Source organism: Thalassophryne amazonica, chromosome 6 (assembly GCF_902500255.1).
Source record: "Thalassophryne amazonica chromosome 6, fThaAma1.1, whole genome shotgun sequence".
Taxonomy (NCBI): Eukaryota; Metazoa; Chordata; class Actinopteri; order Batrachoidiformes; family Batrachoididae; genus Thalassophryne; species Thalassophryne amazonica.
The window spans coordinates 117,268,414-117,282,412 of record NC_047108.1 but is presented as its reverse complement, the minus strand read 5'-3'; the positions used below and the strand labels follow the sequence as shown (position 1 = coordinate 117,282,412).

At 41.3% G+C, this 13,999-nt stretch overlaps 1 protein-coding gene across 1 annotated transcript in view; it reads right to left on the bottom strand.

The window, feature by feature from the left end:
- The window catches only part of si:dkey-178k16.1 (band 4.1-like protein 1), a 111,701-nt gene extending 100,616 nt beyond the window's left edge, over nt 1-11,085 (bottom strand). The window contains exons 1-2 of the mRNA XM_034173227.1: nt 10,936-11,085; nt 5,528-5,677 (exon numbers count right to left, since the gene is read on the bottom strand). Of these exons, the coding sequence (XP_034029118.1) occupies nt 5,528-5,677; nt 10,936-11,034 (249 nt within the window). The 5' untranslated portion in view covers nt 11,035-11,085. The remainder of the gene's footprint in view (nt 1-5,527; nt 5,678-10,935) is intronic.
- Nucleotides 11,086-13,999: the final 2,914 nt, after the last annotated feature.

Here is a 13,999-nt window from a genome sequence, read left to right as displayed (position 1 = left end):
GAAGAGGTGATGGCTTGCAAGTCAAAACTGTGAAGGAGGATGAAGGCGGCTGGACCTCCCAGCTATGAGAACAGGCTAAGGTCCATCAAGGACCGTGTGTTTGTCCATGTGTAAAGGCATTGCAAACCCACGCACAGGCATCTCTAGATCGAACCTAGATGTAGATATCCCATCTGGGAATCAACCAAGAAACGGTATTCCTCGCCACTGACGGGCTACAACAAGACATATTTAGAATGGAATGTGAAATTATCTTTTTTTTTGGTGTTGTTGCCAAGATTTTTGTCTTGGGGGTGGGGGGGTCATGCAGTGATGCTCTTGTTGTATCCTTCATCTTGAGAGGACAGAAGGCTGGCCACATCCCAAGGAGCCTTTGAAATGACAGACTGCCTAGTCACACATGGAGTTGAAAAATGGAGCCTATGAAGGATGCGGCCTCTGGATTGAGACACAGATATTCAATTATCTTAGCAGTGAGGGTCACATCTGTGGGTCCACTGCCTTTGAGATAGAGAAACGCCTGATGGAGTCATGAAGTCATCTGCAGCTGAGAGTTAGAGAGAAGGTTGGTCACTTTTTGAAGATGGTGTCCCTGACACGGAACCACAAGCTGTATACATGCTGGAAAAGTCCTTTAAAATGTCATGCATAGGCTTTATGAAGAGTGGTTTTGAAGCTCAAATGGGACAGCCCCAGATCCATCTGGGCACAGCCTAACTCCACCTCACTTCCGGTCAGTCCATAAATGGGTAACAAACTGGTGCATGGGCAAAACTGGTGCGACCTGGAAGGGATGACTGGAGCCCAAAAACACCCCCATCTCAGAGTGACCAAACAAGCTAACAGGCTAACTCTGGATCTGGTGTTTTATTAATGCATATTTTTGTGTACTGGGTGGTGGTTGTCATGACAGCTATCTTGGGTATATAAAAATTGTCTGGCATATTACCTCAGTAACCGTGGTGTGACAGTTTAGCTAACATCACCAAGCTGCTGCTACCTGCTATCGGTGCTTATATACAAATGAAATACCATGAAAATTTCACTCGATGGAAGCACTGGACCACAAACTTCTTTGTGCCTGTTATAAACAGCATAGTAAGGCATATTATCTCAACCATCAGCTAGCAGCTGCTGCTCGTGGACTCTGCTAGTCTTAGAATCTGGACTCCTGTCTCTCGTGCCCAGCTGTCATTCAAAGTGACCACGGCCCTAATTATTCACAACTTTTAGCCTTAAAATATCTTCAGGTGGAAACTATATGGACCAAAACCATTTGTTTTTATTCCAGGTTGTGAACATTTCTGCTGTAAAGTTGTGACTTTTAACTTGAGGGTCTGTGGGAAGTGACTCCCTTTTGGCAAGATTTGTCATTTCCACATTTGCTTAATTTATCAGGACCAGAGGTTGGAGTCTTGTGCGAAACCTCCAGATCAGAACTATATTGGATCCTCTGGGTCGAGAGGACGATGCAACTCAAAGAGCTCAAGTTTCTTGAGGTCTTGTTCACAAGTGACAGGAAATTCCACACAGCCAATATTTAAGCACTTGGGCCTGCATTGAAAATCTGTATAGCGCAGAAAAAGTCTGCAGGTCGTGGACTTGCAGTTTTAAATGTATGGCTTCAGGTTAAAGACTGGACAATGAAAATGCAGTCTTGTAAATCAATACCTCAATAGTAAACATCAATAGTCGAGCGGCTGAAGCTGCTGTCATGTGGTTTATCATCAGGTTCTCAGCACACTGACTCTAATTACTATAATGATTTTACTGTATTCATCACTGGGTCCCTCCTTGTTTATTTTTCCTTCCATTTGCAAAGACTCTGATTTCCACATTAATGTTTAGGTTTAATATCATGCACAAACGTGCACCTCCTTCTCCGCCTCCCTCTTTCTCTCAGTGCGCTTTGTCTTCTGCGCTTCCAGCTCTATTTCCTCTGCGGTCAAACACGAGAGCGCTCATCTGTCATCCGTGCGGACTTCCTGTCAAAGCCTAATACCTCTGGTGTCACCACACAGATAAGACGATGGAACGCGTGCACCTGTCCACCTGTGTGCATGTACGTGTGCGTGTGGCTGAGGCAGAAGGATGAACAGAGGGTTACAGGTGCACGTGCTCTTCCTTTCACTGTTTGTAGACGGTTATTAAAAATATACATATAGTTGGAGTGCATGAAGTCAGGCAGACGTCACTCAATCAGCAGCAGCAGCCAAAAAACAGCTTCAGGCTGGTTTTAGTGATTGATCACAGCCTTTGTATTTCCGCCCAGGATGTCCCTCTGAGGTGGAACGCCCCATCCTGAGAAGTCCTTTCAGTCCAGGAGCAGAATCATTGTACCTGTGATCAACATGTGAGCTTTTCTCTCATTCTAATGAAGCACCAGCAGTTTGGGGTTTGCTATTTAAAAATGCAAAAGGCTGCAGGTTCACGACTGAAGCGAGCCTGGGTCTGTTCATCTGAGGCTTCCCTCTCGCACAATGCCGAGTTTGCCAGCAAGCAGAGCGGCAGAGCGACAGAACGGCCTCCTGACTCGGTGTTACTGGGAGACTAATTCCTGCTGAGGTGCTGTGCTGAGTCAACAGCTGTGCACAGATAAGTCGTGCACCAAACGCCGTGCATTACTCATCACCCTGCAAGGTGAGATATCAGTTTCTATGATATAACGCAGACCTCAAAATACCTTCAACCTCTAGGATGCTTCAACTTGAGTGATTTCGAAATTTAGCTAATGTGATTAAAACCAGTAACGTTCGTCCTTTGATCGAGAAAACTGGTCAAAACAGCAGTTTGTCCTTAAGTTTCAGCAGCATCCCAGTTTATCCACAGGCACGTAAACACAAGTGATTTGTAAAGGTTTTTAGCTACTTTTTTTTGTCAGCAAAAATGTGATCTTTGACCTCTTCAAAACATGTTCAAGCCTGGATGTATTACATATTTCTTCAAAGATTTTTAAGAACGAACAAGTTGAAAAGTGATCTGCTTCCTTTCACATTCACATTTCACCTCTCAGAAAGTACACCAAAAACAGCAGCATGACCTTGAGCTTCATAACTTAATGATTTCATGAACAACATTTAGCTTAAGATTTCGTTTCATTTAGCAATGAGCTTGAGCAAGTTTGGGGGGAGGTGATGGTCCAGTGGTTAAACACTGGGCTTGAGACCAGAGGATCCTTGGTTCAAATCCCAGCCTGACCGGAAAATCACTAAGGGCCCTTGGGCAAGGTCCTTAATCCCCTAGTTGCTCCGGGTGTGTAGTGAGCGCCTTGGGTGGCTTGTATGAAGACTGCCCGATGTCCAAACATCGGGATCGCAAACACTGGATCAGAAAGGGAGGTAGCGCTGTGTTCCTCACGTGCACGTGCGCAGCGTGTGTGTGTGTGTGTGTGTATGTGTACATAATGTTGCATGAGTCACTAAGTCATTGAGTCATTATTATACGTGGCACGTGCCGGTCATACCGACAGGCTTTGTCGTGTAAGATGAGATCCATCCCGAGGTTCTCTCGTATGCGCTCAAATCATATCGGATCCCATTTTGCCACCATCGGAATATATAAATTGCAGTCAGATGGTCCTCAGACTGCACATGGACCGCCGTCGGATAGGTGTCCCATCTCCACGGCGCCTGGAGGGTTTTGAACATGTGCATCACACTCAGGACAGCAGGCCGATTTTGACCAACTGTGTGGACTCTCGCAGATGGCTGTCAGAATGTTTTGGAACTGAAACCCGACCCTTTCGGATGTGTGCTGATTCGCCATTCTGCGTGATTCTGGCTATGTGTGATGGGGTATTAAGAAATGAGTGAGGAAAGCCACCAAGACACCTAACACAACTCTGAAGAAGTTATAGGAGTCTGTGGCTGTGATTGTAGAAACTCTCTACAGTGTAACTTTTAACTGTTGCATCACCAGTTCTGCAGCCTCATGGTGGAGTGGCACAGAGAAGGATTTTCTTTAAAAGAAAGATGTGAAATTTCAGCTACAGTTTAACAGAAGGTACTTGGGAGATGCAAGCCTAGAACTGATCTGTTTTGTTTTATGAAAATCCTTCTCTGCTGCACTTCACTGAGGCTGTGAGTGGTGGTGCAATCAGGGACGGACCAGACTATAGGTAGTATATGCAACTGTTAAGGGATGGAAAAAGACCATCCAGATTGTTAAGGGTGTACACCTATGGTAACAGCAACATGATACTCAACCAAACTGACTAAACCAATTGAACTACAAAACAGTAACAACACTGTTAAACTAACAGGAACCACAATACACAATAACACTTAAAACCCATTAAAAATGTTGCCTGAGGCACCAAATTGGTTAGGGCCGGCACTGGGTGCAACAGACAAAACTCCAGTCACAGCCACAGAAGCCGATCACTTCTTCAGAGTTGTTCTTGGTGGCTTCCCTCATTAATCTCCTTCTTACAAGGTCACTCAGTATTTGAGAACTGCCTTCTCCAGACAGCTTTACCATACAGTAACATACTGTTTGTATTTCAGACTGAACTTTGGACATTTGAAAAAATATTTTCATGAAACAAACTTGCTTTGTTTTAATGTTTTTCTGACCGTATATTAAAATATGTACATAAAATATAGGGCACCAAAAATTTTGTCCGCGTGTGTAATTGCTGGAGCATTTTATGACTTCTGACAGAAGGAGGACCTTGAAATTTACTAGCATGTTAACTTTATTTTTTTCAAAGATGATTATACATTAGCAAGTAAAGATTGTTGCTTGACTTTTTTTCAAGACTATAAAATTTCATTTATTTGAAAAACCTTTTTCCTGTGCTTTTCATGTACAAAAGGATTGTGCACATCAGTACAATCTTAGGCTTTACATAATTATTGAAAAGATGCCTTACTACAAATATGAAAAACACAGATTTTGTTCCCCCAAACCATAATATGAAAGCATCCGTCACTACTGATGCTGATTAAACAAAGTCAAAAACAGCAATGTTCTCAGTTGATGCTAAATATGAGTGATTTCAAAAGCATATCTACATTTTCCCCCAGAGATATTGTTTAAACATCTTTTGCTGTGACATCTGACTGATCCAAAGGTATGTCAGAAACAGCAGCATGACCTTCAGCTTCAAATTTCTAAAATGATGCTTAGACTTGTGTGACGTCAAAAAGACTTATGTTTAAAAATCTTTGTCTGTGACATCTGACCTGCCAAAATTTAAATGCAGCTTCCTAATTTTTCGATAGATTCCTTGCAACAGAGATCTGAAAATCTGTCTTCTTTAATAATCTAGTAGATATTGCTGAAACATTTTTACTTCAGTGCAAAAAACTAAACTGTTGTACTAAGATGAATTAGACAGATGGAAGCCAAATCCATACAACATCATCCCTCCAACTTTTCTTTGGGCCAAGTTCAAAAACATCTATGACCTTCTGTTATAAATAAATCATTTTACATTTCTCATGGTTAAACAGTTACCAAAAATTGACTCTTTGTGAAGGACAGCTTTAAAGAGCTACTTTTGTGAAGGAAATTGAACACTTACTTCAACTGCAGTCTCGTAGTCTGAGCCATCTAGTAAAGTGACTTTGACAGGGACAGTTTTCGGCCGTTTGGTGCTCTTTTGTGGAGATTTGGAGGCCTTGCTGGGGGTCTTTTCTGAACTATCATCTACATCTCCGTGGTCCTCTGGAACCTGAGAAAGAAATCCATTTAGCAAGAAACCTTTAAATCAACAGCTGATGGAGGATTTTTCCAAGTTTGGGACAATTATGAGTACAAAGAGGGGCCAAGCGTATGTCCAGCATACAACATCTGCACTTCACACTATTATTTATTATTCGCTTTTATGACTGACTATAATTAATTAAGTTCTGTGTCTTGAGTGTTGAACCCTCTGAGGTCCATGGACTCACTGAGAATCACCTTTTCATCATATTTCAATTCATAAATTTGTGAAGAAATGAGACTTCATTTGACAATTTGATGAAACTGCAATGTCATAGCTGTAGTTTCCATCTTCACTTGAGACAATCAATCACTCACAGCCAATCCTAGAAGTCAGAGAATATCACATGGTAATGCAATGTTACTGCCTCTCTGTGCTTTCAATGGCTGCAGTGTGCATCAGCCTCAGATTCTCAGTGAAGGATTTTAGTGATGTGGATGCCAGTGTTTAATTCACTGAAGGATTTTATTCATACATTCAGGATTTTTTAAAGACATCCAGCAGACACTGGTACATGATTTTATTTTATGAATATGCTTGTTTGCAATGTACTGGCTTTCTACAGTGTAGCTCCCAGCAGACGGCACTGCTGCACTGCATGACATATTTTTATTATATTTTATTTTTAGAATGATACATTGGTCTAAAATCCATATTATTTTTACACTTCATGCTCCCGGCATGAAATAAGTCAAATTTTCGTGATGGGGCTTTTTAAACTCAATATTACTAACCCTACTCCAACCCCCAACCCTAACCTTAAACATAACCTAATTGTACTCCTTCCCCGACCCTAACCATAACCACCCCAAACCACCCTGCTTCACTTTTAATTTCGTGCAGCAGTCACGGAAAGAATGAGAATGAATTTGTGCTGCCGTGACGAAAATGAGGCACTTTCCATCACAATATCACAAACCAATAGATTAATGTATATTTTGTACTCCTGAATCACGACTTGCCGTGAGACAGGGTTGGACATAACCATGCCTTACTGTTTGTTGACGTGAAATTAACAAAATGGAAAAAATTCTTCTATTATTTCTTAATGGTGGTTGTTCATCTTGCTATTATTTTACTGTGGTTAGCATCCAGATTAAAGGTGCGTTAACGCCCCCTCCTGCAGTATACATAAAATTATATATTATAATACTGTATATAATTTTCAGTATATAAGCAATTATTTGGGAGTGACATGTTTAGCCGCATGTTCTTCCTGAATTGCTGTCTGTCTGAGTGGTGTCCAAAAAATGAGGTGGGCTTTATAGATAATAGGCAAAGCTTCTGGGGAAAACCTGGTCTTGTTAGGAGAGACGGCATCCATCCCACTTTGGATGGAGCAGCTCTCATTTCTAGAAATCTGGCCAATTTTCTTAAATCCTCCAAACCGTGACTATCCAGGGTTGGGACCAGGAAGCAGAGTTGTAGTCTTACACACCTCTCTGCAGCTTCTCTCCCCCTGCCATCCCCTCATTACCCCATCCCCGTAGAGACGGTGCCTGCTCCCAGACCACCAATAACCAGTAAAAATCTATTTAAGCATAAAAATTCAAAAAGAAAAAATAATATAGCACCTTCAACTGCACCACAGAATAAAACAGTTAAATGTGGTCTATTAAACATTAGGTCTCTCTCTTCTAAGTCCCTGTTAGTAAATGATATAATAATTGATCAACATATTGATTTATTCTGCCTTACAGAAACCTGGTTACAGCAGGATGAATATGTTAGTTTAAATGAGTCAACACCCCCGAGTCACACTAACTGCCAGAATGCTCGTAGCACGGGCCGAGGCGGAGGATTAGCAGCAATCTTCCATTCCAGCTTATTAATTAATCAAAAACCCAGACAGAGCTTTAATTCATTTGAAAGCTTGACTCTTAGTCTTGTCCATCCAAATTGGAAGTCCCAAAAACCAGTTTTATTTGTTATTATCTATCGTCCACCTGGTCGTTACTGTGAGTTTCTCTGTGAATTTTCAGACCTTTTGTCTGACTTAGTGCTTAGCTCAGATAAGATAATTATAGTGGGCGATTTTAACATCCACACAGATGCTGAGAATGACAGTCTCAACACTGCATTTAATCTATTATTAGACTCAGTTGGCTTTGCTCAAAATGTAAATGAGTCCACCCACCACTTTAAACATATCTTAGATCTTGTTCTGACTTATGGTATGGAAATTGAAGACTTAACAGTATTCCCTGAAAACTCCCTTCTGTCTGATCATTTCTTAATAACATTTACATTTACTCTGATGGACTACCCAGCAGTGGGGAATAAGTTTCATTACACTAGAAGTCTTGCAGAAAGCGCTGTAACTAGGTTTAAGGATATGATTCCTTCTTTATGTTCTCTAATGCCATATACCAACACAGTGCAGAGTAGCTACCTAAACTCTGTAAGTGAGATAGAGTATCTCGTCAGTAGTATTACATCCTCATTGAAGACAATTTTGGATGCTGTAGCTCCTCTGAAAAAGAGAGCTTTAAATCAGAAGTTCCTGACTCCGTGGTATAACTCACAAACTCGCAGCTTAAAGCAGATAACCCGTAAGTTGGAGAGGAAATGGCGTCTCACTAATTTAGAAGATCTTCACTTAGCCTGGAAAAAGAGTCTGTTGCTTTATAAAAAAAAAGCCCTCCGTAAAGCTAGGACATCTTACTACTCATCACTAATTGAAGAAAATAAGAACAACCCCAGGTTTCTTTTCAGCGCTGTAGCCAGGCTGACAAAGAGTCAGAGCTCTATTGAGCCGAGTATTCCTTTAACTTTAACTAGTAATGACTTCATTACTTTCTTTGCTAATAAAAGTTTAACTATTAGAGAAAAAATTACTCATAACCATCCCAAAGACGTATCGTTATCTTTGGCTGCTTTCAGTGATGCCGGTATTTGGTTAGACTCTTTCTCTCCAATTGTTCTGTCTGAGTTATTTTCATTAGTTACTTCCTCCAAACCATTAACAGCCCTACCATTAATTAATGCTTCGATCTTAAATATGATCAATCTATCTTTATTAGTTGGCTATGTACCACAGGCTTTTAAGTTGGCAGTAATTAAACCATTACTTAAAAAGCCATCACTTGACCCAGCTATCTTAGCTAATTATAGGCCAATCTCCAACCTTCCTTTTCTCTCAAAAATTCTTGAAAGGGTAGTTGTAAAACAACTAACTGATCATCTGCAGACGAATGGTCTATTTGAAGAGTTTCAGTCAGGTTTTAGAATTCATCATAGTACAGAAACAGCATTAGTGAAGGTTACAAATGATCTTCTTATGGCCTCAGACAGTGGACTCATCTCTGTGCTTGTTCTGTTAGACCTCAGTGCTGCTTTTGATACTGTTGACCATAAAATTTTATTACAGAGATTAGAGCATGCCATAGGTATTAAAGGCACTGCGCTGCGGTGGTTTGAATCATATTTATCTAATAGATTACAATTTGTTCATGTAAATGGGGAATCTTCTTCACAGACTAAGGTTAATTATGGAGTTCCACAAGGTTCTGTGCTAGGACCAACTTTATTCACTTTATACATGTTTCCCTTAGGCAGTATTATTAGACGGCATTGCTTAAATTTTCATTGTTATGCAGATGATACCCAGCTTTATCTATCCATGAAGCCAGAGGACACACACCAATTAGCTAAACTGCAGGGTTATCTTACAGACATAAAGACATGGATGACCTCTAATTTCCTGCTTTTAAACTCAGATAAAACTGAAGTTATTGTACTTGGCCCCACAAATCTTAGAAACATGGTGTCTAACCAGATCCTTACTCTGGATGACATTACCCTGACCTCTAGTAATACTGTGAGAAATCTTGGAGTCATTTTTGATCAGGATATTTCATTCAATGCACATATTAAACAAATATGTAGGACTGCTTTTTTGCATTTGCGCAATATCTCTAAAATTAGAAAGGTCTTGTCTCAGAGTGATGCTGAAAAACTAATTCATGCATTTATTTCCTCTAGGCTGGACTATTGTAATTCATTATTATCAGGTTGTCCTAAAAGTTCCCTGAAAAGCCTTCAGTTAATTCAAAATGCTGCAGCTAGAGTGCTAGCAGGGACTAGAAGGAGAGAGCATATCTCACCCATATTGGCCTCTCTTCATTGGCTTCCTGTTAATTCTAGAATAGAATTTAAAATTCTTCTTCTTACTTATAAGGTTTTGAATAATCAGGTCCCATCTTATCTTAGGGACCTCATAGTACCATATCACCCCAATAGAGCGCTTCGCTCTCAGACTGCAGGCTTACTTGTAGTTCCTAGGGTTTGTAAGAGTAGAATGGGAGGCAGAGCCTTCAGCTTTCAGGCTCCTCTCCTGTGGAACCAGCTCCCAATTAAGATCAGGGAGGCAGACACCCTCTCTACTTTTAAGATTAGGCTTAAAACGTTCCTTTTTGCTAAAGCTTATAGTTAGGGCTGGATCAGGTGACCCTGAACCATCCCTTAGTTATGCTGCTATAGACTTAGACTGCTGGGGGGTTCCCATGATGCACTGAGTGTTTCTTTCTCTTTTTGCTCTGTATGCACCACTCTGCATTTAATCATTAGTGATTGATCTCTGCTCCCCTCCACAGCATGTCTTTTTCCTGGTTCTCTCCCTCAGCCCCAACCAGTCCCAGCAGAAGACTGCCCCTCCCTGAGCCTGGTTCTGCTGGAGGTTTCTTCCTGTTAAAAGGAAGTTTTTCCTTCCCACTGTTGCCAAGTGCTTGCTCACAGGGGGTCGTTTTGACCGTTGGGGTTTTTACGTAATTATTGTATGGCCTTGCCTTACAATATAAGGCGCCTTGGGGCAACTGTTTCTTGTGATTTGGCGCTATATAAAAAAAATTGATTTGATCTGATTTGATTTGCATTTTGAAATGGCACTTCAGGGGCCAATCATTGCCCCTCTGGCCCCACCCCTGTATCCACTCCTGCTTTAAATGCTTTAAATCAGCATCCTTTGGCTTTAATAACAGTGTCTGTCTCTGTGCAGTCTATGAGGTGTCAATAAAGTGATATAGAGCTAAAATCTTTGATTGCGAGAGATGGTGATAAAACGTGTCGTGATCAGCTGCTGTGAGATGTTACGATGTTCAGATGATGGCACAGCCAGCAAGGTTAAACATCCTGCATATCAAATACGGAGCACAAAGGCCCCTGAGTGATGGAGAGGCCAGAGTGAAATGATCTACAGCTGCCGTGTCTCACAAAAGCACTCCCACCTGATTGGTTCTCCTGGTGTCACTCTCCACTGCGCTCTTCATTTCGCCCGCCAACGCCTTCTCTGTAGTCGTAGAAATGGATTGCAGTCCTGAAATCATACATAAACAAATTCAATCAAACCTTTTCCTGTTCCAAAGCCCATCATGGACTGTTTAATATCGGTAAAAGTCCAATCTGCCTTCACATCAATTTTCTTTACAGCTGACAGCTACACAGCATTCGTGTGGACCGCCGTTTCTCACACATGGTCATTGTGCAAGGAAGAATAGTGATGGATAGATAGAGAGGAGAGAGGAGGATGAGACTCGGTCCTGCCTCACATCCTCCCACAGGAGCACTCTGCATGAAGTGCACTGGCTTCAGGATCCACTCGTCTCACACTAGCCAAGGAGATTGCATAAATTACATCAGCCAGAGAGCCCTGCGGCATGGTGCAAGACGCCAAACACAGACAGAGCGCGCACGGGAGATTATGACGGATAGCTCGAGAGAGTGAGTGCCGTGGAAAGAGAGGGCACCGGGAATGTGACAAAGTGGAAGCTAACTGGCCCACTTATGGCTTTCAAATGTAACTGAAAAGCTAAAAGTTAGCTTCCCTAATTAGCTGAACTGTGCTCACAACGAGAAACAAAGCATGGGTTCACCAATCTGTCTTTCCTTATAGTAAGTCCCATATGGAGCAGATAAGAGTCTACAATTCCCCAACAGGACACGAGTTTACTTCCCCAGCCAAAGTTGGTATCCAAAGACATAGAGACTCGAACCCAGGTCTACACACTGAGCTACCTGAGTTTCTTCAACTGAAAATAGTTTAAATGTATGTGAATATTTGTCTCCCAAACTAGGAAAAGCAGCAATTTTTGCAAGTAGCCACACCCCCTCTCCTTTTTTAAAATTATATCTATATTATAACAGTCAAGTAACAGTCAGGTGGCCTCTGTGTGAGTGCATGTGTATGGCTTCAATCACACAGAAACCGGGGAGAGCTGACATTTGCCGTTTGGTATGCTTATTTAGTTTGGGTCAAGAATGAACGGCACCAAAACGGAAAGTTGATAGGACAAATATTTTTGGAGAAGTTAGCAATTTTAGCTAACCAGTAAAAAATGGACATTGTGTTGCAATGCACCATGGGAGTTTGGGGTTTTAAATGTTGATGTTGTGGTTCATGTTAGTTAAACAGTGTTGTTAGTGTTATTCATTTATTGTGTTTTTGTAATTCAATTGGTTTAGTTAGTTTAATTAAGCATCATGTTGTCATTACCATGAGTGAGAAGAGTATTGCTTTTGATACCTTCCACCACGGTCTCTGTTTATGCATGTGTAAAAAGTAAAAGTACCTGCTTGCACCAGAATCTAGAAAAAACATAAACCTCTGTGTGCGTGTGACTGGGGAGAGCTGACATTTGCCATTTGGTATGCTTATGTATTTTGGGTCATGGGTGAATGTTGCCAAAATGGATCGTCGATAGGACTAATATTTTTGGAGAAACTATGGCTATTAGTCAAAGTTACTAATTACATTCTGGACTAACATGCCATTCCAGCAGGGGGCAGTAAATCATCTTTATATTAAAACTGAGTGCCTGCATGCGTGCATGATTTTATTTTGTAAGTTCAATGTAAGTACATAATATACTGTCGTTGTAAATACAACCCCAGTTCCAATGAAGGTGGGACGTTGTGTGAAATGTAAATAAAAACAGAATACGATGATTTGCAAATCCTCTTCAACCGATATTCAATTGAATACACCACAAAGACAAGATATTTAATGTTCAAACTGATAAACTTAATTGTTTTTGTGCCAAATATTTGCTCATTTTGAACTGGATACCTGCAACACCTTTCAAAAAAGCTGGGACAGTGGTATGTTTACCACTGTGTTGCATCACCTTTCCTTCTAACAACACTCAATAAGCATTTGGGAACTGAGGACACTAATTGTGTGTCATGATTGGGTATAAAAGCAGCATCCCCAAAAGTCTCAGCCGTTCACAAGCAAAGATGGGGCAAGGATCACCATTTTGTGAAGAACTGTGTGAAAAAATAGTCCAACAGTTTAAGAGCAATGTTTCTCAATATCAGTTGCAAGGAATTTAGGGATTCCATCATCTACAGTCCATAATATAATCAGAAGATTCAGAGAATCTGGAGAACTTTCTACATGTAAGAGACAAGGCCGAAAACCAACACTGAATGCCCGTGACCTTCGATCTCTCAGGCAGCACTGCATTAAAAACCAACATCATTGTGTAAAGGATCTTACTGCGTGGGCTCAGGAACACTTCAGAAAACCATCGTCAGTTAACACAGTTCGTCGCTACATCTACAAGTGCAAAGTTAAAACTCTACCATGCAAAGTGAAAGCCATATATCAGCCAGAAACACCGCCACCTTCTCTGGGCCTGAGCTCATTTGAAATGGACAGACGCAAAGTGGAAAAGTGTGCTGAGTCCACAATTCAAATTGTTTTTGGAAATCATGGACGTTGTGTCCTCCAGACAAAAGAGGAAAAAGACCATCCAGATTGTTACCAGTGCAAAGTTCAAAAGCCAGTATCTGTGATCGTATGAGCATGTGTTAGTGCCCATGGCATGGACAACTTACACATCTGTGATAGTACCATCAATTCTGAAAGGTACATCCAGGTTTTGGAGCAACACATGCTGCCATCCAAGCAACGTCTTTTTCAGGGATGTCCTGTTTATTTCAGCAAGACAATGCCAAGCCACATTCTGCACATGTTACAACAGCGTGGCTTCGTAGTAAAAGAGTGCGGGTACTAGACTGGCCTGCCTGCAGACCAGACCTGTCGCCCATTGAAAATGTGTGGCACATTATGAAGCACAAAATATGACAACGGAGACCCCGGACTGTTGAACAACTGAAGTCGTACATCAAGCAAGAATGGGAAAGAATTCCACCTACAAAGCTTCAACAATTGGTGTCCTCAGTTCCCAAACACTTATTGAGTGTTGGTAGAAGGAAACGTGATGTAACACAGTGGTAAACATACCACTGTCCCAGCTTTTTTGAAATGTGTTGCAGGCATCCATTTCA